At 41.2% G+C, this 27736-nt stretch overlaps 2 protein-coding genes and 1 long non-coding RNA gene across 3 annotated transcripts; all 3 read left to right on the top strand.

Annotated features, from left to right (window-relative positions):
* The first annotated feature begins 5652 nt into the window (after window positions 1-5652).
* LOC113646532 lies at window positions 5653-6989 on the top strand. The gene is made up of 3 exons (XR_007140384.1): window positions 5653-5728; window positions 5949-5998; window positions 6576-6989. It is a non-coding gene; the product is annotated as an uncharacterized LOC113646532 (long non-coding RNA).
* Window positions 6990-9988: 2999 nt separating this feature from the next.
* Window positions 9989-19367, top strand: LOC125141057 (mucin-2). The gene is made up of 2 exons (XM_047812600.1): window positions 9989-15521; window positions 19360-19367. The coding sequence occupies exons 1-2, from the start codon at window positions 9989-9991 to the stop codon at window positions 19365-19367; spliced, it is 5541 nt and encodes a 1846-aa protein (XP_047668556.1).
* A 1235-nt stretch (window positions 19368-20602) lies between these two features.
* LOC125141036 lies at window positions 20603-27415 on the top strand. The gene is made up of 8 exons (XM_047812371.1): window positions 20603-20658; window positions 20759-20866; window positions 21477-21631; window positions 21725-21846; window positions 22523-22584; window positions 22685-22792; window positions 26961-27115; window positions 27209-27415. The coding sequence occupies exons 2-8, from the start codon at window positions 20787-20789 to the stop codon at window positions 27382-27384; spliced, it is 858 nt and encodes a 285-aa protein (XP_047668327.1). The 5' UTR covers window positions 20603-20658; window positions 20759-20786; the 3' UTR covers window positions 27385-27415.
* Window positions 27416-27736: the final 321 nt, after the last annotated feature.

Genomic DNA, 27736 nt, shown 5'->3' on the forward strand with positions numbered 1-27736 from the left:
TACGGTGACCCGTTCCTTACCCAAACTTTTCCATGCCAATCATGCTCTGCTTGTGGCAGACATGAAGTCGGATTTTCAGAGGTGGAGCAATCTACCTCTGTCTTTAACGGGAAAAATCAATGCAGTTAAAATGAACGTTCTGCCCAAGTTTCTTTATTTTTTTCAATTGCTTCCATTATTTTTACCTAAGTATTTTTTGATTTTTTAGATAGAATCATTACTTCTTTTCTTTGGGGTGGAAAACCTCCCAGAATCTGTAGGACTCTATTGCAGAGATGTAGGCTCAGTGGTAGGCTTGCGTTGCCAAATTTTCAAATATGTTACTGGGCTGCACATATAAAAAACTAAACTCCTGGATCAATTTAACGGAATACTCTTGGTGCAATCTAGAGCTGCTATCTTGTCGATCATCCTCTGTATCTGCTCTGCTTTGCTCACCCCTTCCGATCAAACCATCTCAATATACTGATAATCCAGTCGTACTGAATACACTTAAGATTTGGTTTCAGTTTAGGCGTCACTTTAAATTTAGGGCTCTATCAGCACTGGGCCCCCTGAATAAAAATCATTTGTTTCCATCATCTCTTTAAGATTCAGCTTTCTCACTATGGCACGAAAAAGGCATCAAGCAACTTTATAATTTGTACAAAGATGGCATCTTTAGACGTTTTGCCAGCCTGTCCTTGGAGTATGGGCTGCCTTCAGCTCATTTTTTTCGATATCTCCAAGTCCGCAGCTTTGTATCTAAATGCCTTCCCAATTTTCCCTCTGTACCCCCAAGCAACCTTGGGAGAGTTTATTCATGTTCACTCCACACCAGTGTAGTTTGATTTCCCGGATATACAGTTTCATTTTATCTCTCAATAGCTGTATTACAGATAAATCCAGGACCGCTTGGGAGGTGGAGTTAGGGCTGCAGCTTGGCGATGGACGGTGGTAGAAAGCCGTAGATAGGATACGGTGTACCACTTCTGTGCCTGTCTCAGTCTCATTCAGTTTAAGGTTTTGTACAGAATTCATCTTTCCAAATCTAAACAGGCAAAAATCTATCCTGGGGTTGAGAACAGATGTTACAGATGTCATGCTTCCACCTGTCATTTAAGTCATATCTTTTTTCTCTGCCCAAAATTACATGCATTCTGGACGGGTTTTTTTTGGCATTATGTCCTCCATATTTGAAGTGCAATTGGTGCCATGCCCACTGATCGCTATATTTGGTATTACCAATGAGTCAGTATCACTGAGTTCTGTACACAAAGATGTTCTAGCCTTCTCATCTTTGTTGGCCAGGTGTTGTATACTTCTACACTGGAAAGCAATAAGATGTCCCTTAAGAAAAAACATCAAATCCTTAAGCCACTGAGAGATGCTCAGTGGCTTAAGGATTTGAGGTTTTTTCTTAAGTTGGAGAAAATAAAATATACACTGAGGGGTTCTACTGACACCTTTTTTTTGCAAGTGGCAACCTGTTATTTCTTATTTTAGGAGACTAAGGGTGTTACCTGATTAAAGTTCTAATTTGGTCAAAAATTGGACTGTATGCATAACCTTTCTTCCGTTTCTTCAGCTGTTTTAACAGGGGGATGTGGGGTGTTTGTGCGTGCACGTGTGTGTGTCTTTGTCTGGGGGTTTGTTTTTATTTAGGGTGGCGGGGTGGGGTTGCTTACTCTTTGTTGTTTGAAAAAGGAAAAAAGAGAATTTCTGTATAAATTCTTGTATTTGTGATTGTTGATTTTTCAATAAATAAATAAAGGAGAAAAAAAAACATATCGACAGACTCTGTTGATGTTCTCCTTGAAAATTTTAACTTAAAAGTTAAAGATGCTATTGATGGTATAGCTCCAGTAAAGGTCAGGATGATCACTGGCAGACATAAAGCACCTTGGAGAAACACAACAGCGGTACAGAGCATGAAAAGAACATGCAGTGTTCTTTGGCAGAAAACAAAACTTGAAGTACATTATAGCATCTATAAGGACAGTCTTCATGCTTTCAATGTAGAACTAGGCACAGCTAGACAGATCTTCTTCTCAAACATTATAAACAACAACAACTCTTTTTGCTACTGTAGAGAAACTAACCCCCCAAATCAAGTTCCTAGTGAAATGCTCTCTGACAACAAATGCAATGAGTTTGCAACCTTTTTCTCTGAGAAAATCAGTAATATCAGAATGGCAATCAATATGGCGTCATATTGTAATGTGGTCAGTCAGACCTCACTACAACAACCTCAAAAATTTGTCATTTTCTCAGAATTTGACATAATCGATATAAAAACCCTGGAAGAAACAGTACAACATCTTAAAGCATCAACTTGCAGCCTTCCAGTTACATTTAGAATAGATTTTAAAGTATTGTTACTGGTTTATAAATCACTTCATGGCTTAGGACCGAAATACATTACAGATATGCTAATTGAATATAAACCAAGCAGACGACTCAGATCATTAGGATCAGGTCAGTTAGAGATACCAAGGGTTCACTCAAAACAAGGTGCGTCAGCATTTAATTATTACGCCACCTAGTAGACACTTTTAAATCAAGATTAAAAACACATCTGTTTAACTCTGCATTTACTGAATGAGCACTGTGCTGCTTCACGCTGACTGTGCTGCTTCACACTGACTGTGCTGCTTCTCACTGACTGTGCTGCTTCACCCTGACTGTGCTGCGTCACACTGACTGTGCTGCTTCACACTGACTGTGCTGCTTCACACTGACTGCACTTTTTATCCAAATCACTTTTACTCCTGTTTTATTCTTTTTAACATATTTTAAACTGTTTTTATTAAAATCACATTTATTTTCTTTAATTGTTCTTCATTTTTTTTATGATTGTATCGTCTGTCTCTTATTTTTACATATATTTTTTTCTCTCTCTTATAATTTTTTTTTCTAATTTCTACAGTATGTAAAGCACTTTGAATGACCTCTGTGTATGAAATGTGCTATACAAATAAACTTGCCTTGCCTTGCCTTTACTGAAGACCATCCATAAACAGGAACCATAAACAGGAACAAAGGCCTCTTGTTATGTTGCTCTACAATAGTGACCTGCAGTGGGTTGGTGAGATAAGTAGCCTGAACACAGACTGTGGAAGGGTTCAGTATCGATATGCAGTTGATGTACCAGCTCAAGGTCCAAGATTTGCAAGTCCACTCCTGCGTCCACAAAGGTCACATAATCATATAATCATAATCTATAAGTGATAAACTTGAGGGGGGCCTTGGAGGGGACTGGAGACCGTCGGCTCGCCACTGCCCCCTTACTCGATGGCAAGCTTGACCTTTTGTTGGACATGTCCCACCTCTGTGCAGTATAGGCACAGTTTAATAGCCCTGCATTGTTCCTGCATTGCAAACCCGAAAGTGTACGTTGGCTGTCTTTGCTGGAGTTCCTGCGTGTTCATTGCTATTAATCATTATATGATCACAACACTCTCTCTCTCTTTCCCAGAGTCTCTGACAGCTTATTCTCACTGAATGCCCTACTTCTGGTCTACTTCTCACTGATGAAGATGGCCTGACTGCTGTGTATAGTAAAACATGGAGATCATGGCAATGGCTTCGAACTAAACAATTGATGACAGTGTTAAATTTAAAATGAATAAAGTGCTATATTGATCAAAAGATCCAAAAACTCCACTTGACTATAAAAATACAATCACATACTCTGGTATCTGTTTTTAAGGATTATTCTGCATATGACCTCAGAGAGTTTGTCCTAGCCTCCATTGCCTCTGGCTAGCTCATTATGAAATGAATTTAAATGGTAAACCTTGTAATTTTTTTTCTTAATTTTTAGATTTATTTCAAATCATTAAAATTTAATTCAACTGAATTAAGATGGTGCTTGAGCTGATGTTTTGTCTGTTTTGTGAGGTAAGATTGCGTATGTTTGACAGAGAAATGTAGCAAATTGTATATATGATGTCTCAGACACATTTTAAATGAGATGAGGTAACAGTTTGAGACAGCTTTGTTATATTTTCTGTATTTAATCCACATGTTAGAATGAGATTTAGAGTGTGATCACTATAACACCTACAGAATATAGGACTGACACAACTGCTGTTATCAGAATATCTTAAAGGTTATCGAACTGAATATTAAAGTAAAGATTTTGGAGATAAATCTAAAGCAGCTTAGTGCACAGAGCAGCCTGTAGTGCTACTGCTTGTGCTTTCATTGTTGTCATTCACTGTTTACCACATAAATTTTGTTTTGATTCATGTCTCCACCCATGTCTTCTCATATTGTCTCTCTTGTTTGTCTTGATTAGCTGCACCATTTCTTGATCGTCTGACTTCTGCCTGTGTCTTGTTTTTGACTCGTATCAAATGTGTCTGCCTGCCTTTATAAATAAATGTTTAAACTGCAATTACCTCTGACACTAATATTACATCTTAAGCAGAAAAATAGTAAAAATGGTAAATTACTTACTACTAGCTTATGAACAGGAGATTTGCAACATGAATATCTCAGGAATCTTTTTGAATCCATGCCACAAAAAATTTAAGATATTTTGAGCCCCTACCAAGAGTTAGCATAGTACTCCTTTCACACTCCTTTTTATAATATTACAAGAAGACCTTCTATATATATTTCTGGGTCTTTGTTTGTATGTCTAAAACACAGAAAAAAAAAGTGTAACTTCAAGTGAATCTACAAACAAAACATTGGGTCATGGAATACTCTAACAACATTCCACTACCTGTGACTCATTTTTCAAATAAAATGCAATTGTTTGACCTTTCTATTGTGAGTATTCTTATGTAAAATGTGACGCAGCACAAGGGGAGATACACTTGGGTGTAACAAAGGGTTTTACATCAAGAGGCTGCAGTTTGTTTGTTTGTTTTTTTACATTTATTTTATAACTTTCTAATTTAATCAAATCAAGCACAATAGAATATGAGAAATCGCTGTAATTTGCATAATTATTGCTTTTAATGATTTATGTTGTTGTCATTGTATTAGCTTGTAATAATCAGATCCCTAATTGTGTACAAGTGTTTATGAATGAAGTGTAGATCATAGTGGATTAACAACACACTAACACACAACACCACTAACAACACAACAGAAACAAAACATTAATTAACCCGAATGTATTTCATAAATATACAATGTAAACTTTATTTTTTTAAAAATATATACAATCAGATCTTGACAGAATAAATAATACAGTAGGTAGTCCAATAATGCACATTTCTAACAGCTGTTTTAGCAGAAAATTGTACTTTAAAATCTAATCTAATGCTGGTCCCAAACCCAGATGAAATGGGAGGAATCCAAAAAAAAAGCTGTTCCACATCAGATATGCAGATCGCATGATCCAGTGCTGTGGCTCTTAACAGCAGCCAACAGAAAAAATAACCACTTTTAAAATGCATAAGTTTTGTTGTCTTAAGGTCACTGTTACAGTAGTACATTTCCTGATTTGTGTGATTAACATATTTACTCAGTTTTATTTCTGATAATAATCTCTGCATTATGAAACACACCCATTATTGTTAAGTTGTATAAAAATAGTCATTTTTCATGAAAAGGTGAAGATGCCTGTTGAGCTACACCTCTAACCACACCTAATAAAGCCTGCTTACACTTCGGGTGAACCAATTGTCATGACAGACTCTATTGTCATTAAGGCTATTACTGACAGAGTTACAGGGACAAATTTTCAGTGTTGAAATTTGACAGTCATGAGTTTCAAGAATAAAACAAGGTAATGTAGCTCTTTTTTATTTATTTCATGTTTGTTTTTATATAGCACATGGAAACAGACTTGTAAAAGTAAATATAACAGAAAATAAATTAACTGTTAATCTTATTATATTCATTAGTTAAATGTATTATAGTTTCTGTTAATATTTTAGTTGCTAAATACTATTTTACACATATAATACAACTAAAGCTCTGATTTTTGTCTCATTCAATATCAACAGGTTTGATTTTTCTAAATATGACAAGATCAGTTTTGCTCATCTCACTATACGTAAGTAAACCTGACATTTTAAGATTGAATGTGTGTTTTTTAAATAATTACAAAACAGATACAAAAAGTGCCTGTAAATATTATTATAATGTAATAAATAAATACTTTTAAAATAAATCATACTTATATGATCATACTTATTTGTCATAAACAATTTTTTTTACATTTTTTTTCAAAATTAAAACAGTTGTTTTAGGATATGTGTGTGTGTGTGTGAGTGTGTGTGTGTGTGTGTGTGTGTGTGTGTGTGTGTGTGTGTGTGTCTGTCAGTAGAAAAGAGTAATTAAATTGATAGTCACATTTAATTGTGGTATTTCTATTTCATTCATCATTTTACACTTATTTATATGTATATGGCTTTTAACAATTCACATTGTCTCAAAGCGGCATTGCATAAGAATAGAAGCAGGTTTTAATGTAATATACTATGTGAATTCTCTTCATACATTAACTGTCACATGATCTATTGAATGCCAGAATGTAAGAGATTTATTGATTCATTTTAGAATTAACGCAAAATTACACGACCGAAACTTGTTTCAGTAGATTAAATAATTATATTCTACACTTGTAACAGTATGTCTATGGCTGGGGCTCAGTGCATACACAGCACAAGCACAAACAACAGCAGAAACAACTACATCTATACTGAATAATGCTCCAGCAAGTACAATTCTGGAATCAACAACTACAGAGGATACAAGTTTGTACACAACACAACCTACACCACCAACATCAGCAGAAACAACCACATTGACAACAAACAGCACCCCAACAAGTACAATTCAAGAGACAACCACTGCTACATCTGAAGCATCCACTACAACACCAACAGTAGAATCTACCACCACAACTTTATACACACCACAAGCTACAACAACCACAGCAGACACTACTGAAGTGACAACTACTGTTACCCCAACATGCACAATTCCAGAGACAACCACTGCTACAAATGAAGCATCCACTCAAACACCAACAACAGAATTAACCACGTCAACTTTGTACACAACACAACCTACAACACCACCAACATCAGCAGAAACTACTGCAGTGACAACAACTGTTACCCCAACAAGCACAATCCAAGTGACAACTACTGCAACATCTGAAACATCCACTACAACACCAACAACAGAATCTGGAACCACAATTTTGTACACAACACAACGTACAACACCACCAACATCGTCAGAAACAACTTCAGTGACAACTACTGTTACCCCAACAAGCACAATTCCAGGGACAACCACAACAAGTGAAGCGTCCACTACATCACCAAGAACAGAATATGAAACCACAATTGTGTACAAAACACAACCTACAACACCACCATCAGCAGAAACAACTGCAGAGACAACCACTGTAACAAATGAAGCATCCACTACAACACCAACAACAGAATTGTCCACCACAACCTTGTACACAACAAAGCCTACAACACCACCAACAACAGCAGAAACTACTGCAGTGACAACTACTGTTACCACAACAATCACAATTCCAGGCACAATCACTGTAACAAGTGAAGGACCCACTACAACACCAACAGCAGAATCTGGAACCACAATTTTGTACACAACACAACCTACAACACCACCAACATCATCAGAAACAACTGCAGTGACAACTATTGTTACCCAATCAAGCACAATTCCAGGGACAAACACTGCAACAGGTGAAGCATCTACTACATCACCATCAACTGAGTCTGCAACGACAATTTTGTACACAACACAACCTACAACACCACCAACATCAGCAGAAACAACCACATTGACAACAACTAGCAACCAAACAAGCACAATTCCAGGGACAACCACTGCAAAAAGTGAAGCATCCACTACAACACCAAGAACAGAATCTTCCACCACAACCTTGTACACAACAGAACCTACAACACCACCAACAGCAGAAACTACTGCAGTGACAAGTACTGTTACCCCAACAAGCACAATTCCAAAAACAACCACTGCAACAAGTGAAGCATCCACTACATCACTAACAGCAGAATCTGGAACCACAATTTTGTACACAACAGAACCTACAATACCACCAACATCAGCAGAACAAACTGCAGTGACAACTACTGTTACACCAACAAGCACACTTGCAGGGACAACCACTGTAACAAGTGAAGCATCCACTACATCACCAACAACAGAATCTGGAACCACAATTTTGTACACAACACAACCTACAACACCACCAACAGCAGAAGCAACCACATTGACAATAACTAGCACCCCAACAAGCACAATTCCAGGGACAACCATTGCAACAAGTGAAGCACCCACTACAACACCAAGAACAGAATCTTCCACCACAACCTTGTACACAACAGAACCTACAACACCACCAACAGCAGAAACTACTGCAGTGACAAATACTATTACCCCAACAAGCACAATTTCAGGGACAACCAATGCAACAAGTGAAACATCCACTACATCTCCAACAACAGCAGAAACTACTGCAGTGACAACCATTGCAACAAGTGAAGCATCCACTACATCACCAACAGCAGAACCTGTTACAACAATGTTGTACACAACACAAGCTACAACACCACCAACATCAGCAGAAACTACTGCAGTGACAAGTACTGTTACCCCAACAAGTACAATTCCAGGGACAACCACTGCAACAAGTGAAGCATCCACTACATCACCAACAACATCCGAAACGACTGCAGTGACAACTACTGTTAGCCAAACAAGCACAATTCCAGTGACAACCACAGCAACAAGTGAAACATCCACTACATCTCCAACAACAGCAGAAACTACTGCAGTGACAACCACTGCAACAAGTGAAGCATCCACTACATCACCAACAACAGAATCTGGAACCACAATTTTGTACACAACACAACCTACAACACCACCAACAGCAGAAACAACCACATTGACAATAACTAGCATCCTAACAAGCACAATTCCAGGGACAACCATTGCAACAAGTGAAGCATCCACTACATCACCAACAGCAGAATCCGGAACCACAATTGTGTACACAACACAACCTACAACACCACCAACATCAGCAGAACCAACTGCAGTGATAAGTACTGTAACTAATGAAGCATCTACTACAATACCAAGAACAGAAACTTCCTCCACAACCTTGTACACAACACAACCTACAACACCAACAACAACAGTAGACACTACTGCAGTGACAAACTCTGCAACAAGTGAAGCATTTACTACATCACCAACAACAGAATCTGCAACCACGATTTTGTACACAACACAACCTACAACACCACAAACAGCAGAAACAACCACATTGACAATAACTAGCACCCTAACAAGCACAATTCCAGGGACAACCATTGCAACAAGTGAAGCATCCACTACATCACCAACAGCAGAATTTGTTACAACAATGTTGTACACAACACAAGCTACAACACCACCAACAACAGCAGAAACTACTGCAGTGACAAGTACTGTTACCCAAACAAGCACAATTCCAGTGACAACCACTGCAACAAGTGAAACATCCACTACATCTCCAACAACAGCAGAAACTACTGCAGTGACAACCATTGCAACAAGTGAAGCATCCACTACATCACCAACAGCAGAATCTGGAACTACAATTGTGTACACAACACAATCTACAACACCACCAACATCAGCAGAACCAACTGCAGTGATAAGTACTGTAACAAATGAAGCATCCACTACAACACCAAGAACAGAAACTTTCACCACAACCTTCTACACAACACAACCTACAACATCACCAAAAACAGCAGACACTACTGCAGTGACAAACTCTGCAACAAGTGAAGCATCCAATACATCACCAACAACAGAATCTGCAACTACGATTTTGTACACAACACAACCTACAACCCCACCAACAGCAGAAACAACCACATTCACAATAACTAGCAACCTAACAAGCACAATTCCAGGGACAACTATTGCAACAAGTGAAGCATCCACTACATCACCAACAGCAGAATCTGTTACAACAATGTTGTACACAACACAACCTACAACACCAACAACATCAGCAGAAACAACTGCAGTGACAAATACTGTTACCCCAACAAGCACAATTCCGGGGACAACCACTGCAACAAGTGAAACATCCACTACATCTCCAACAACAGCAGAAACTACTGCAGTTACAACCTCTGCAACAAGTGAAGCATCCACTACAACACCAACAGCAGAATCTGGAACCACAATTTTGTACACAACACAACGTACCACACCACCAACAACAGCAGAAACAACTGCAGTGACAACTACTGTCACCCCAACAAGCACAATTCCAGGAACACCCACTGCAACAACTGAAGCATCCACTACATTACCAACATCAGCAGAAACAACTGCAGTGACAACTACTGTTACCCCAACAAGCACAAATCCAGGGACAACCACTGCAACAAGTGAAGCATCCACTACATCACCAACAACAGCAGAAACTACTGGATTGACAAGTACTGTTACCCCAACAAGCACAATTCCAGGGACAACCACTGCAACAAGTGAAGCATCCACTACATCACCAACAACAGCAGAAACTACGGCATTGACACCTACTGTTACCCCAACAAGCACAATTCCAGGGACAACCACTGCAACAAGTGAAGCATCCACTACATCACCAACAGCACAATCTGCAACCACAATTTTGTACACGATACAACCTACAACACCACCAACATCAACAGAAACATCCACATTGACAAAAAATAGCACCCAAACAAGCACAATTCCAGAGACAGCCACTGCAACAACTGAAGCATCCACTACATCACCAACAGCAGAATCTGGAACCACAATTTTGTACACAACACAACCTACAATATCACCAACATCAGAAGAAACAACTGCAGTAACAACTACTGTTACCCCAACAAGCACACTTGCAGGGACAACCACTGTAACAAGTGAAGCATCCACTACAACACCAAGAACAGAATCTTCCACCACAACCTTGTACACAACAGAACCTACAACATCACCAACAGCAGAAACTACTGCAGTGACAAGTACTGTTACTTCAACAAGTACAATTCCAGGGACAACCAATGCAACAGGTGAAGCATCCACTACATCACCAACAGCAGAATCTGGAACCACAATTTTGTACACAACACAACCTACAACACCACCAACATCAGCAGAAACAACTGCAGTGACAAGCACTGTTACCTTAACAAGCACAATTCCAGGAACAACCACTGCAACAAGTGAAGCATCCACTACATTACCAACAACAGCTGAAACAACTGCAGTGACAACTACTGTTAGCCAAACAAGCACAATTCCCAGGACAACCACTGCAACAAGTGAAGCATCCACTACAACACCAACAACAAAATCTGGAACCACAATTTTGTACACAACACAACCTACAACACTACCAACATCAGAAGAAACAACTCCAGTGACAACTACTGTTACCCCAACAAGCATAATTCCAGGGACAACCACTGCAACAAGTGAAGCATCCACTACATCACCAACAACAGCAGAAACTATGGCATTGACACCTACTGTTACCCCAACAAGCACAATTCCAGCGACAACCACTGCAACAAGTGAAGCATCCACTACATCACCAACAGCACAATCTGGAACCACAATTTTGTACACGACACAACCTACAACACCACCAACATCAACAGAAACATCCACATTGACAAAAAATAGCACCCAAACAAGCACAATTCCAGAGACAGCCACTGCAACAAGTGAAGCATCCACTACATCACCAACAGCAGAATCTGGAACCACAATTTTGTACACAACACAACCTACAACACCACCAACATCAGCAGAACCAACTGCAGTGACAACTACTGTTACACCAACAAGCACACTTGCAGGGACAACCACTGTAACAACTGAAGCATCCACTACAACACCAAGAACAGAATCTTCCACCACAACCTTGTACACAACAGAACCTACAGCATCATCAACAGCAGAACCAACTGCAGTGACAAGTACTGTTACCCCACCAAGCACAATTCCATGGACAACCACTGCAACAAGTAAAGCATCCACTACATCACCAACAGCAGAATCTGGAACCACAATTTTGTACACAACACAACCTACAACACCACCATCAGCAGCAGAATCATCCACATTGACAACAACTAGCACCATAACAAGCACAATTCCATGGACAACCACTGCAACAAGTGAAGCATCCACTACATTACCAAAAGAAGAATCTGCAACCACAATTTTGTACACAACACAACCTACAACACCACCAACATCAGCAGAAAGAACTGCACTGACAAGTACTGTTACGTTAACAAGCACAATTCCAGGAACAACCACTGCAACAAGTGAAGCATCCACTACATTACCAACAACAGCTGAAACAACTGCAGTGACAACTACTGTTACCCAAACAAGCACAATTCCAGGGACAACCATTGCAACAAGTGAAGCATCCACTACAACACCAACAACAGAATCTGGAACCACAATTTTGTACACAACACAACCTACAACACTACCAACATCAGAAGAAACAACTCCAGTGACAACTACTGTCACCCCAACAAGCATAATTCCAGGGACAACCACTGCAACAAGTGAAGCATCCACTACATCACCAACAACAGCAGAAACTATGGCATTGACAACTACTGTTACCCCAACAAGCACAATTCCATGGACAACCACTGCAACAAGTAAAGCATCCACTACATCACCAACAGCAAAATCTGGAACCACAATCTTGTACACAACACAACCTACAACAGCACCATCATCAGCAGAATCATCCACATTGACAACAACTAGCACCATAACAAGCACAATTCCATGGACAACCACAGCAACTAGTGAAACATCCACTACATCACCAAAAGAAGAATCTGCAAACACAATTTTGTACACAACACAACCTACAACACCACCAACATCAGCAGAAAGAACTGCACTGACAAGTACTGTTACGTTAACAAGCACAATTCCAGGAACAACCACTGCAACAAGTGAAGCATCCACTACATTACCAACAACAGCTGAAACAACTGCAGTGACAACTACTGTTACCCAAACAAGCACAATTCCAGGGACAACCATTGCAACAAGTGAAGCATCCACTACAACACCAACAACAGAATCTGGAACCACAATTTTGTACACAACACAACCTACAACTCTACCAACATCAGAAGAAACAACTCCAGTGACAACTACTGTCACCCCAACAAGCATAATTCCAGGGACAACCACTGCAACAAGTGAAGCATCCACTACATCACCAACAACAGCAGAAACTACAGCATTGACAACTACTGTTACCCCAACAAGCACAATTCCATGGACAACCACTGCAACAAGTAAAGCATCCACTACATCACCAACAGCAGAATCTGGAACCACAATCTTGTACACAACACAACCTACAACACCACCATCATCAGCAGAATCATCCACATTGACAACAACTAGCACCATAACAAGGACAATTCCATGGACAACCACAGCAACAAGTGAAGCATCCACTACATCACCAAAAGAAGAATCTGCAAACACAATTTTGTACACAACACAACCTACAACACTACCAACATCAGCAGAAAGAACTGCACTGACAAGTACTGTTACGTTAACAAGCACACTTCCAGGAACAACCACAGCAACAAGTGAAGCATCCACTACATTACCAACAACAGCTGAAACAACTGCAGTGACAACTACTGTTACCCAAACAAGCACAATTCCAGGGACAACTACTGCAACAAGTGAAGCATCCACTACAACACCAACAACAGAATCTGGAACCACAATTTTGTACACAACACAACCTACAACACTACCAACATCAGAAGAAACAACTCCAGTGACAACTACTGTCACCCCAACAAGCATAATTCCAGGGACAACCACTGCAACAAGTGAAGCATCCGCTACATCACCAACAAGAGCAAAAACTACAGCATTGACAACTACTGTTACCCCAACAAGCACAATTCCAGGGACAACCACTTCAATAAATGAAGCACACACTACATCTCCAACAGCAGAATCTGGAACCACAATTTTGTACACAACACAACCTACAACACCACCAACATCAACAAAAAAATCCACATTGACAAAAAATAGCACCCAAACAAACACAATTTCAGAGACAACCACTGCAACAAGTGAAGCATCCACTACATCAATAACAGAAGAATCTGCAACCACAATTTTGTACACCACACAACCTACAACACTACCAACATCAGAAGAAACAACTCCAGTGACAACTACTGTTACCCCAACAAGCATAATTCCAGGGACAACCACTGCAACAAGTGAAGCATCCACTACATCACCAACAACAGCAGAAACTATAGCATTGACAACTACTGTTACCCCAACAAGCACAATTCCAGGGACAACCACTGCAACAAGTAACGCATCCACTACATCACCAACAACAGAATCTGGAACCACAATTTTGTACACAACACAACCTACAACACCACCAACATCAGCAGAAACAACTGCAGTGACAAGTACTGTTACCCCAACACGTACAATTCCAGGGACAACCACTGCTACAACTGAAACATCCACTAAATCACCAACAAGAGTATCTGACACCACAACTTTATTTACAACCCAACCTGCAACAACAGCAGAAACTACAGCAGTGACAACAACTGTATCACCAACAATTCCAGTGATAACCACTGCAACATATGAAACATCCACAACACCAACAGCAGAATTGTCCACCTCAACTTTGTACACAACACAACCTACAACACCACCAACATCAACAGAAACAACCACATTGACAACAACTAGCACCCCAACAAGCACAATTCCATTGACAACTACTGCAACATCTGCAACATCCACTACAACACCAAGAACAGAAACTGTCACCAAAACTCTATACACAACACAACCTACAACACCACCAACATCAGCAGAAACTACTGCAGCGACAACCACTGTTACCCGAACAAGCACAATTCCAGTGACAAGCACTGCAACATATGAAACATCCACAACACCATCAGCAGAATTATCCACCTCAACTTTGTACACAACACAACCTACAACACCACCAACAACAGCAGAAACTACTGCAGTGACAACTACTGTTACCCCAACAAGCACAATTCCAGGGACAACCACTGCAACAAGTGAAGCATCCACTACAACATCAACAACAGAATCTGCCAACACAACTCTATACACACAGCAACCTACAACACTACCAACATCAGCAAAAACAACTGCAGTGACAACCACTGATACAACTAAAGCATCCACTCCAAAACCAACAGAATTTACCGCCACAACTTTGTACACAACACAACCTACCACACCACCAACAACAGCAGAAACTACTGCAGTGACAACACCTGTTACCCCAACAAGCACAATTCCAGTGACAAGCACTGCAACATATGAAACATCCACAACACCATCAGCAGAATTATCCACCTCAACTTTGTACACAACACAACCTACAACACCACCAACAACAGCAGAAACTACTGCAGTGACAACTACTGTTACCCCAACAAGCACAATTCCAGTGACAACCACTGCAATAAGTGAAGCATCCACTACAACATCAACAACAGAATCTGCCAACACAACTCTATACACACAGCAACCTACAACACTACCAACATCAGCAAAAACAACTGCAGTGACAACCACTGATACAACTAATGCATCCACTCCAAAACCAACAGAATTTACCGCCACAACTTTGTACACAACACAACCTACCACACCACCAACAACAGCAGAAACTACTGCAGTGACAACACCTGTTACCCCAACAAGCACAATTCCAGGGACAACCACTGCTGCAACTGAAACATCCACTACAACACCAAAAATAGAATTTACCACCACAAATTTATACACAACACAAGCTACTACAACCACAGCACAAACAACACAGGAATCAACTGGAGTTCAAACAACTACCACATTAACAAGAACAAATTCTGAAACAACCACGGCTATAATTGTGCTATTCAGTACTACACTAACAGAATTCAACAGCACAACTTTGCAAACAACACAACCTACAACAACAACATCAATTCTAACACCAAAATCAACCGGAGAGACATCAACTACCACCCCAACAAGTACAATTTCAGAAACAACCACTGCTACAGCAGTGCCATCCAGTACAACACCAACAACAGAATTTACCACCACAGTATGGTACACAACACAAGCTTCCACAGCACAAAGAATAACAGATCTAATAACATCTGCACCAACTACTACCACCGACAAAAGTACAGTTTCAGAAACAGCGGCTACAACATTAACCTACACTACAGCACCAACAACAGGCTTCATGACCACAACCTTATACACAACACAAGCTACAGCAACCACCCCACAAACATCAGAAATTGGACTGACATCTATTAGCACTCCAACAAGTACAATTTCACAAACAACCACTGTTACAACATTGACATCCACTACATTTCCAACAGCAGAATTTACCTCCACACCTTTGTACACAACACAAACTACAAAAACTGCTGCAACAACAGGAGAAACAACTGCACTTACACCTACATCTATCCTAGAAAGTACAATTGCAGAAAAAAACACTGCTACAACATTACAGTTGACTACATCACCAACAAAAGAATTTTCCAGCACAGCTTTATATCAAACATTGTACACAACAAAGTCTATGACAATTGCAGCACTAACAACAGCAGAAAGAACTGTTGGAAATACTTCCAGTTCAACAAGTACAATTCCTAATACAAAAACTGCAGATGAAACAATGACTGCTACAACTGTGCTGACAACAACATCAGCATCATCATCTACCAGTACAAATGTATACACTACACAAGCTACAACTAGCACAGCACAAACAACAGCAGAATCAACTACAGTGACAACTACTACCACTCTATCAAGTAACATTCTAGAGCCCACATTAACAGAGGAAACTACTACTAATACAACAAGAATAATTTTAGGAACAACACCAACAGATGACACGAGATTACATACAACTGTACAATCGACCACAGCCCCTAAAAAAGAATTTACCACTACAGAGAGCACAACACAAGCAACATCAACCACAGAACCAACAACATTTCAGGGGCCAAAATTAGAGGAAATCACCAAAGCCTCAAATGTATCATCATCTGCAACATCAAAACTGACAACTAATAATTTATCTACAAGACAGGCTACAATAACCACAGAAGCTTCTGCAGAAAACTATACAAGTGTTCCTTGTACAGTTAATACAGTTGAAAATCCAACAACTACAGAAAAAAGAACGAAAGCTACAACTGTACAATACAATACAATAACAGCAGAATTTGCCAATGGCACAATATACCCAATGCAAAATGGAAACTCAACAACAGCAAATATAACTAAATCTACACTGACTACTGATCAAATAAGTGCAATTCAAGAAAGAACAACTACAAAGGAAATAACCACTACTACAGCTGTACCATCATCTACAGCACTGGCAACAGAGCTGAATTCTGGGATTGAGTACACAATACAATCTATAATAACTACAGAACCTACAAATGAGAAAACAACTACAAAAGAAAATCCAACAAATATATCTAAAACTGTACCCACAACAGCTAAAGAAGAAACCATGGTCATTTTATCCAATACAAATGCTACAACCATCAAAGAACGAACTACACAAGCAGCTCCCACAGTAATGTATGTTAATGTACTTTTATATATATATACACAGTGTTTTATATACTGTATATAGTTTTTATAATAATAAATAACGGTTTTGAGATAACATTCCTAAGAGAATCGTTGACATTTAATCGTTGACACCCTCTCTGTAAATTTGTGTAACTCAAATCCTCTTGATGAATGTGAGCACCGAATTATTCATACATTAAAGTGCGTTTATTCATTTGGCCTTACTTAAAAGAGAGATAGAATCCTGTCTATTCGAGAGTCTGGAGTTTTAAGGATCAAGCTAGGATTTGATTCCAGAACCTCTCCAACTGGACATTAAAGCAGAAATGCAAACTTCTGAGTGACACCTGCCCTGATGGACTGGTTTAAATTTAGAACACACTTTTTAATAAAGTCGTTAAGTAAAAGTTGCGATCATAACCTCAGTGTTCCTAAACTCAGAAACAGACAGGTTAAGAGAAATGTAGATTGTGTGAAAGAAAAAGCACCAGAAAAAAGACAGACATGGACAGCCTGACAGAGAAAAAAGACATTTGCAGAGGGAGAGAAAGAGAGATAGAGAGTAAGAGAGATAATTTATATAGTGTATTATATACAGTGTTACTTGATAGTTTGTGACCCTTTAGAAATTTCTAATTTCTGCTTTGGGTCCTTCAACAACATTTCTTTCAGATTAAAGTCAGGACATTGACTTGGCCATTCCAAAACATTATCTTTGTTCCTCTTCAATCATTATTTGGTACACAAACTTGGGTGCTTATGTCCGTTGTATTTGTGTATGACCCATTTTCCCTTAAGATCAAGTTCATGATCAGATGTCTTGTCATGTTCATTTAGAGATCAATGGTATAATTCTGAATTCAATGGTCCATCAATTACGGTAATATCCTGGTCTAGACCCAGCAATACAGACCCAAAGCATTATACTACCACCACCACATTTCGCAGACTATATAAGGTTCTCATGATGGAATTCAATATTTTACTTTTTCCAAAATTAATGTTTCACATTTAAACCAAAAGTTTCAAAATTTCCGTTTCATTCCCCCACAAATTATTTCTCCAATAGTCCTCTTTCTTATCCATTTGATCTTTAATAAACTTAATTGGCTGCAATTTTCTTTTTGTAGAGTAGTGACTGTCTCCTTGTGATACTGCTCTGCACATTGAGGATGTTCAGTGTTCACCTGATGGTAGACTTATGTACATTAACATTAGCCAAAGTAGGAGAGGCCTTTAGTTGATTAGTAGTTCCTCTGTATTCATTTCTGACCCAACAGACTGCTAACTGTCTTGATTTTAGAGTGAACTTTGGGGAGGGTAACAATGGTCTTAAATGTCATCCATTTGTACAGAATCTGTCTGACTACAGATTTGTGAGGTACAGAAAAAATCTTTAGATATGGTCATGTAACTTTTTCAGCAAAGTGGAGTTAACAATAAATCTTTTCCTGAAGTCCTCAAAGATCTCTCTTGATTTGGCCATTAACAACTTTCAGAAACAAGGCACTTCAAAACACCCGATTTTCTGAGGACATAAACTATAATTTGACCTTGGAATTAAACTGCATCATTGAGGTGCACAAGTTCTGAAAAAGAAAAAAATGACCACTTAATAAATTGTGTAAAATTCTGATAATGTTTTGGGTCATATATCTGCAGGAATATAGAACTTTAGATTCACATATAGATTCACATATGAATTGTATGATATAAATTAATGATTAATAAATAAAATAATAAAAAATAAAATAATTTATTTTTGTCCAAACATTTGTATGTAATAGAAAGAAAAAAACAATAAAAATAATGTTTTATTTCATCAGATCTGGTTCAGCTGTGGTTCAGACCACGATGGCCTTCAATTCATCCTCTCCTGTTCCCAGTGAGAGTTTGGTCCTCAGTGTAATCCAGACTCTTCTGAGTGCTCGACTCACAAACCTCACTGACTCTGTAAAAGTGCTGAACTTCACCTATGAGAGTATGTTTGTTTTACTGATAACACAAATACGTACTACACAAAATATTCTTTCATCTCTATGACTCCTTTATCTGCATTTCAAGGTAATCTGATTTGTTCCACAGAAATTTCAGACACCTGCTATGGGGTAAAATTCACATTCCAGATCAGTAACATCAACATGTCACAGAACCCTGAATTAGTGAATGATACCTACAACCAAGTGGAGAGCATCATCAACAATGTTGTGAGTGTACATCACTATGTGCTTAATGATATTCTCACAAATATCCAGAGATGACGTTGGATCCAGTTGCTCAGATGGATAAAAACAGTTTAATAGTTAGACTAAAAGTCAACAGATCAACCCAGGGTTATCTGAGGAAGTACAGACTCACAGTGGGGTATATCAGGGAAAGGTCAAAATACAGCAAAATGTAGATACAATAGTCAAAACTGCACAGAAATCTGCAACAGGATCATAAACAATAATCGAGTAGAGGACTGCAATGGGGGAATTTAAAAGGGTCAGATATGTCTCACAGAAATAGTAGAAAGACTTTGCAATGGCAGACATCAAACATATTCCATATGTAGGGACATAAATGAAGTGAATTTCCTCATTGGTGCAAAGCAGTTCAGATCTCAGGTGACAGTGACTCCTGTGGTCAGTGGGAGAAGTACAGGTAGTGACTCTAACCTTTCTGTGTTTAAAATGTATGATGTTGAAAGAGACAGGGTGGTGTTGGTCTCTCTGCTCACTCTGGTGCTCGATCAAGCAGTTTAGGGAATGAATGGATGGATAGATCATGTCTGTATATTCAGTTGAAAACAAACAGGAAAAAAAATCATCTAAAACATTAAATGGTTATAGAAACAATCCAAAGGAATGTTCTTTCCTCAAACATAAAAACTGGTTAATTATTTCTCTTTCTACAGTTAAACACACTTCTGAATGAACCTGACGCCGAACCGTTCGAACCACAGAGCTCTCTCTTCACGTAAGATCACAGCAGTGTTCTTTCCATTCTCAAAGAACAGTGTGTTAATTCTTATTGTTCAGTCAATTGTATTGTGACTTTTGTCTTCTACTGCTAACAGGAGTTCAGGAAAGCAGGTTAATGGTGACATGACATACCACTTCCAAGATGGAGACACTATAACACCAGCATCTTTCCTGAATGAGCTTAAAGCACAAAGCACACCTATGTAAGTGTCCTCATATTAATTTCAGAAGTTTGCATTCAGTCAGTGTGTATTTACCCTCTGTATGTGTAATGATGCGTCATGAGGCTGAGGATCCATTTGCAGTATTTATTAAACACACTCGTAACAGGCAGGGTCAAACAACGTCAGAGACTGTAACGTAGGCAAGGCAAAGACAGAGTCGAGAATAACAGGCAGAAAGGTCAGGGCAGGCGGCAAACAATCGGGAACAGAAGTACAGAAACAGCTCAAAACACAGGCACGCATACACGGACAGAAAACGCTCAGAACGACAGGCCGGAACAAGTCGAGACTTTGCGCCGAGGTCAAGTTCAAGTTCCTTTAAATAGGAAGTGTGTAATTGGAACCAGGTGGCGGCGTAATCAGTCCCGGGTGGATATGGGAAGTGTAGTGTGGAAGTGGTTAGTACTCCGGCAAACATTCCCTCTGGTGGTGCTCGGGAGATGCGGCAGGTGCGGTATTTATGACAGAATGTGAAGTCTGTACATTTATATATAATTAATAATATTCTTTCAGACATTTGAATTTTACAGAGAATTAAATCAGCAGTCTGACTGTAAAAAATAATCACCATAATGTTTTATTTCATCAGATCTGGTTCAGCCGTGGTTCAGACCACGATGGTCTTCAATTCCTCCTCTCCTGTTCCCAGTGAGAGTTTGGTCCTCAGTGTAATCCAGACTCTTCTGAGTGCTCGACTCACAAACCTCACTGACTCTGTAAAAGTGCTGAACTTCACCTATGAGAGTATGTTTGTTTTACTGATAACACAAATACGTACTACACAAATTATTCTTTCATGTTGAAATGCAGATAAAGGTAATCTGATTTGTTCCACAGAAATTTCAGACACCTGCTATGGGGTAAAATTCACATTCCAGATAAGTAACATCAACATGTCACAGAAACCTGAATTAGTGAATGATACCTACAACCAAGTGGAGAGCATCATCAACAATGTTGTGAGTGTACATCACTATGTGCTTAATGATTTTCTCACAAATATCCAGAGATGACGTTGGATCCAGTTGCTCAGATGAATAAAAACAGTTTAATAGCGAAACTAAAAGTCAACAGATCAACCCAGGGTTATCTGAGGAAGTACAGACTCACAGTGGGGTAAATCAGGGAAAGGTCAAAATACAATAGTTAAAACTGTACAGAAATCTGCAACAGGATCATAAACAATAATCGAGTAGAGGACTGCAATGGGGGAATTTAAAAGGGTCAGATATGTCTCACAGAAATAGTAGAAAGACTTTGCAATGGCAGACATCAAACATATTCCATATGTAGGGACATAAATGAAGTGAATTCCCTCAGGGATGCAAAGCAGTTCAGATCTCAGGTGACAGTGACTCCTGTGGTCAGTGGGAGAAGTACAGGTAGTGACTCTAACCTTTCTGTGTTTAAAATGTATGACGTTGAAAGAGACAGGGAGGTGTTGGTCTCTCTGCTCACTCTGGGGCTGGATCAAGCAGTTTAGGGAATGAAGGGATGGATAGATCATGTCTGTATATTCAGTTGAAAACAAACAGCTAAAAAAATCATCTAAAACATTAAATGGTTATAGAAACAATCCAAAGGAATGTTCTTTCCTCAAACATAAAAACTGATTAATTATTTCTCTTTCTACAGTTAAACACACTCCTAAATGAACCTGACGCCGAACCGTTCGAACCACAGAGCTCTCTCTTCACGTAAGATCACAGCATTGTTCTTTCCACTCTCAAAGAACAGTGTGTTAATTCTTATTGTACAGTCAATTGTATTGTGACTTTTGTCTTCTACTGCTAACAGGAGTTCAGGAAACCAGGTTAATGGTGACATGACATACCACTTCCAAGATGGAGACACTATAACACCAGCATCTTTCCTGAATGAGCTTAAAGCACAAAGCACACCTATGTAAGTGTCCTGATATTAATTTCAGAAGTTTGCATTCAGTCAGTGTGCTTTTACCCTCTGTATGTGTAATGATGCGTCATGAGGCTGAGGATCCATTTGCAGTATTTATTAAACACACTCGTAACAGGCAGGGTCAAACAATGGCAGAGACTGTAACGTAGGCAAGGCAAAGACAGAGTCGAGAATAACAGGCAGAAAGGTCATGGCAGGCGTCAAACAATCGGGAACAGAAGTACAGAAACCGATCAAAACACAGGCAAGCATACACGGACAGAAAACGCTCAGAATGACAGGCCGGAACAAGTCGAGACTTTGCGCCGAGGTCAAGTTCAAGTTCCTTTAAAAAAACAAGTGTGTAATTGGAACCAGGTGGCGGCGTAATCAGTCCCGGGTGGTTATGGGAAGTGTAGTGCGGAAGTGTTTAGTACTCTGGCAAACATTCCCTCTGGTGGCGCTCGGGAGATGCGGCAGGTGCGGTATTTATGACAGAACCCCCCCCTGCGAGCGGCTCCCGAAGCGAGAATGTGAACAGCGCCGGGGTCTTTCCCGAGGACGAGGTGCCGGTTTATCCGGATGCTGCTGCTGGAACTCCGTGGTGAGCGATGGATCTAGGATGTCAGTCACTTTTACCCAGGAGCGTTCCTCCGGACGTACCCCTCCCAGTCTACTAGGTAATCAAGGTTGCCGCCCCGGCGTCTGGAATCCAATAGGGAGCGGACTTGATAAGCCTTCTCGCCGTCAACCCACGGGGCGGTGGCACAGATGGTTCGGCAGGCCCTTCTCGTGCTCCTCCCGGATCACAGGCGAGTTTAAGGAGTGAGGCGTGGAACGTCGAAGAGATGCGGTATGACGCTGGCAATGCCAAGCGGTAGGACACCGGGTTTATCTGCTTTATGATCCAGAATGGACCTATGTACCTGGGGCTGCGCTTTCTGCAGGGCAGGTGCAGACGGATTTCCCGAGTCGAGAGCCACATTAACTGCCCCGGCTGATAATTGGGATGAGGTCTGCGGTGCTTGCCGGCCTGGAGCTTTTGCTTTCTGATGGCCCTCTGCAGCTGGCGATGGGCCTCACTCCAGGTCTCTTCGCTCCTGCGGAACAAATCATCCACAGCTGGCAGATCCGATCACGGGAAGAGAGGTGGTTGATACCCCAGGATACATTGAAACGGCATAATGCTTCTGGCCGGCTTAGTGAGGGAGTTCTGCACGGGAACATTTTGGCGGCCGGTCCCTGGCGTTGTGAGAGCACCGCTCCGATTCCTGTGCTGGAAGCGTCTACCTCGACAATGAATGGTCGAATCGGATCAGGGTGATGGAGAATGGGAGCCGTGGTGAAACGCTTTTTTAAGAGCTGAAAGGCTGCAACTGCCTCAGGTGACCATGTCAGACGGAACGGTGCCTTTTTTGTCATGGAGGTGAGCGGTGCCGCTATAGTGCTGAAACCTCGAATGAAGCGGCGATAGAAATTCGCAAACCCGAGGAACCGCTGTAGCTCTTTGAGGGTCTGGGGTCGTGGCCATTTTAGCACTGCTTGCACCTTGGCATCGTCCATGGCCACACCTCCCGCGGAGATGATGTAGCCCAGGAAAGACGTCGATGTCTTGTGGAACTCGCACTTCTCTGCTTTAGCATACAGGTGATGTTGGATCAGGCACTTAAGTACCGTTCGTACGTGCTGTATGTGTTCTTCCAACGTTTCAGAATGAATGAGGATGTCGTCAAAATACACGATCACCCAAGCGATCCAGCATGTCCCGGAACACGTCGTTGATGAACGATTGGAATACTGTTGGACTGTTAGTCAGGCTGTACGGCATGACCAAGTATTCGTCTGTATGGCCTGACTGGGTGGAGTATGGCCTGACTGGGTGGAGAAAGCAGTTTTCCACTCGTCTCCCTCTCTAATGCAAATGAGATTGTAAGCATTGCGCAGGTCCAGCTTGGTGAAATATCGGGCCCTGCGCAGTTGTTCCAGAGCTGACGGAACAAGTGGGAGTGAATAACGAAACTTAACGGTCAGTTCATTTAGAGCCCGATAATCGATGCAGGGACGGAGCCCTCCGTCCTTTTTCTTCACCAAGATGAAGCCTTACAAAGCAGGCGATACTGAACGTAGAATAAATCCCTTCTTCAACTCCTCCTCAATGTACTTATTCATGGCCTCGGTTTTGGGTTGTGACAGTGGAAAGATCCTGCCCCTGGGTGGAGTGGCGTTCGGCAGAAGCTCAATGCAGCAGTCACTGGATCGATGAGGTGGTAGCTTGGTGGCTTCGACCTTGTTAAAGGCCTCTGTGAGATCATGGTACTCGGCTGGCAGGCCGGGAACGGCCGGAGAGTCAGGCGTGGTGATGGCTGAGTTAAGCTGGAACCGTGCCTCGGAGGGTCTGCAATGCTGAGTGCAGGTTTTGTCCCAGGAAATAATCTGACGCTCTCTCCAGGAGATGACAGGTTCGTGGAGCTGCAGCCACGGCAGGCCCAAAATCAGTGGGTGACGTGGAGATCTCATCACGAGGAAGCAAATGGTTTCACTATGAGACAGGCCCACTTGCAGCTCGACCTCCTCAGTGGTGAACTGGATTCGTCTCTTTCCATGCGGTCGCCCGTCTATCACCTCCACTGCCAAGGGTAAGGCACACCTGGTCATAGGGATGGCCTTTGCCTTAGCAAACTCCTCCGAGATGAAATTTCCTGCAGCGCCGCAGTCGATGAGTGCCACCAGACTCAACTCCTCCCCCTGGACCTTTAGTCGTACCTCATATTGAGCACAATTCTGCGATCGGGGAGTGAACACGTTCAAACTCACCAGGGTGTCTCGTCTACTGCGTGGTCTGGTGGGGCAGGCTGGTAGCAGGTCACCGGACCTCCCACAGTATAGACAGAGTTGCTGACGGACGTGGCACGCTCTCTCCTCAGGTGTGAGGTGCGTCGCTCCGTGCTGCGTGGATGTCGAATTCTCGTAAGATCGGATGCGCGAGGGCGGTCGTCGGGCTCTCATCAGATTGTCCACCTGGATGGACAGCTCCACAAAAGCCGATAAATCTCTCCCTTCGTCGCGGCAGGCGAGTTCAGCCTGCAGCTCGTAGTTCAATCCCTTGCGGTATAGAAGCTTGAGTGGTCTCTCTTCCCAGCCTGTTTGTGCCACAAGAGTATGAAACCCGAGAGCGTAAACTGAGGCAGTACAGTCTCCTTGAGCCAGGTTCAGTAGGCGCTCCTCTGCGCTCTCTCTTCCCGCGGGATGCTCGAACACGCTGCGGAACTGTGTCAGGAAGTGCTGGAAGGAGGGGAGCGTGGTGCCATCCTCTCCCCATATTGCGGTGGCCCACTCTAGCGCTCTCCCTGTGAGAAGGGTGCAGACAAATGCGGTGTGGCTGGCGACATTGCGCTGGGTTGCCGTTGAACTTCTCCGGGAAAGCCAGCCGTGGATTAGCGGCCGTGAGAGCGGCGGACGGGGGAGCCAGTGGAATTGCCGGAGGTGTAGTCTCATGTGCCGCTGGACTGGTCTGACAGTTCTGCAGCATGGCGACGAGTTCAATAGTGAGCGAGGTAAGGGACTTAAGCTGCTCGTAGTGGTCTGCGAGTTGTTGTGCTTGAGTGGAGAGTTCCATGGAGAGCTTGGAAATTACTGCTGGATCATGGTATGGCGAAGTCTTCTGTAATGATGCGTCGTGAGGCTGAGGATCCATTTGCAGTATTTAGTAAACACACTCGTAACAGGCATTGTCAAACAACGGCAGAGACAGTAACATAGGCAAGGCAAAGACAGAGTCGAAAATAACAGGCAGAAAGGTCATGGCAGGCGGCAAACAATCGGGAACAGAAGTACAGAAACAGATCAAAACACAGGCAAGCATACACGGACAGAAAACGCTCAGAACGACAGGCCAGAACAAGTCGAGACTTCGCACCGAGGTCAAGTTCAAGATCAAGTTCCGTTAAATAGGAAGTGTGTAATTGGATCAGTCCCGGGTGGTTATGGGAAGTGTAGTGTGGAAGTGGTTAGTAGATGCGGCAGGTGAGATGCGGCAGGTGCGGTATTTATGACAGAATGTGAAGTCTGTACATTTATATATAATTAATAATATTCTTTCAGACATTTGAATTTTACAGAGAATTAAATCAGCAGTCTGACTGTAAAAAATAATCACCATAATGTTTTATTTCATCAGATCTGGTTCAGCCGTGGTTCAGACCACGATGGTCTTCAATTCCTCCTCTCCTGTTCCCAGTGAGAGTTTGGTCCTCAGTGTAATCCAGACTCTTCTGAGTGCTCGACTCACAAACCTCACTGACTCTGTAAAAGTGCTGAACTTCACCTATGAGAGTATGTTTGTTTTACTGATAACACAAATACGTACTACACAAATTATTCTTTCATGTTGAAATGCAGATAAAGGTAATCTGATTTGTTCCACAGAAATTTCAGACACCTGCTATGGGGTAAAATTCACATTCCAGATAAGTAACATCAACATGTCACAGAAACCTGAATTAGTGAATGATACCTACAACCAAGTGGAGAGCAACATCAACAATGTTGTGAGTGTACATCACTATGTGCTTAATGATATTCTCACAAATATCCAGAGATGACGTTGGATCCAGTTGCTCAGATGAATAAAAACAGTTTAATAGTTAGACTAAAAGTCAACAGATCAACCCAGGGTTATCTGAGGAAGTACAGACTCACAGTGAGGTATATCAGGGAAAGGTCAAAATACAGCAAAATGTAGATACAATAGTCAAAACTGCACAGAAATCTGCAACAGGATCATAAACAATAATCGAGTAGAGGACTGCAATGGGGGAATTTAAAAGGGTCAGATATGTCTCACAGAAATAGTAGAAAGACTTTGCAATTGCAGACATCAAACATATTCCATATGTAGGGACATAAATGAAGTGAATTTCCTCATTGGTGCAAAGCAGTTCAGATCTCAGGTGA

The sequence above is a fragment of the Tachysurus fulvidraco genome, chromosome 4 (assembly GCF_022655615.1).
Source record: "Tachysurus fulvidraco isolate hzauxx_2018 chromosome 4, HZAU_PFXX_2.0, whole genome shotgun sequence".
NCBI classification, from domain to species: Eukaryota; Metazoa; Chordata; class Actinopteri; order Siluriformes; family Bagridae; genus Tachysurus; species Tachysurus fulvidraco.

Bases quoted from the DNA above. Each gene is read 5' to 3' on its own strand.
- LOC125141057 (XM_047812600.1), top strand. From the start codon at position 9,989: ATGTTGTACACAACACAACCTACAACACCAACAACATCAGCAGAAACA.
- LOC125141036 (XM_047812371.1), top strand. From the start codon at position 20,787: ATGACATACCACTTCCAAGATGGAGACACTATAACACCAGCATCTTTC. The intron at 21,847-22,522 runs GTGAGTGTACAT...CTCTTTCTACAG, and splicing joins AGAGCATCATCAACAATGTT to TTAAACACACTCCTAAATGA. The intron at 22,793-26,960 runs GTAAGTGTCCTG...TTATTTCATCAG, and splicing joins AAAGCACAAAGCACACCTAT to ATCTGGTTCAGCCGTGGTTC.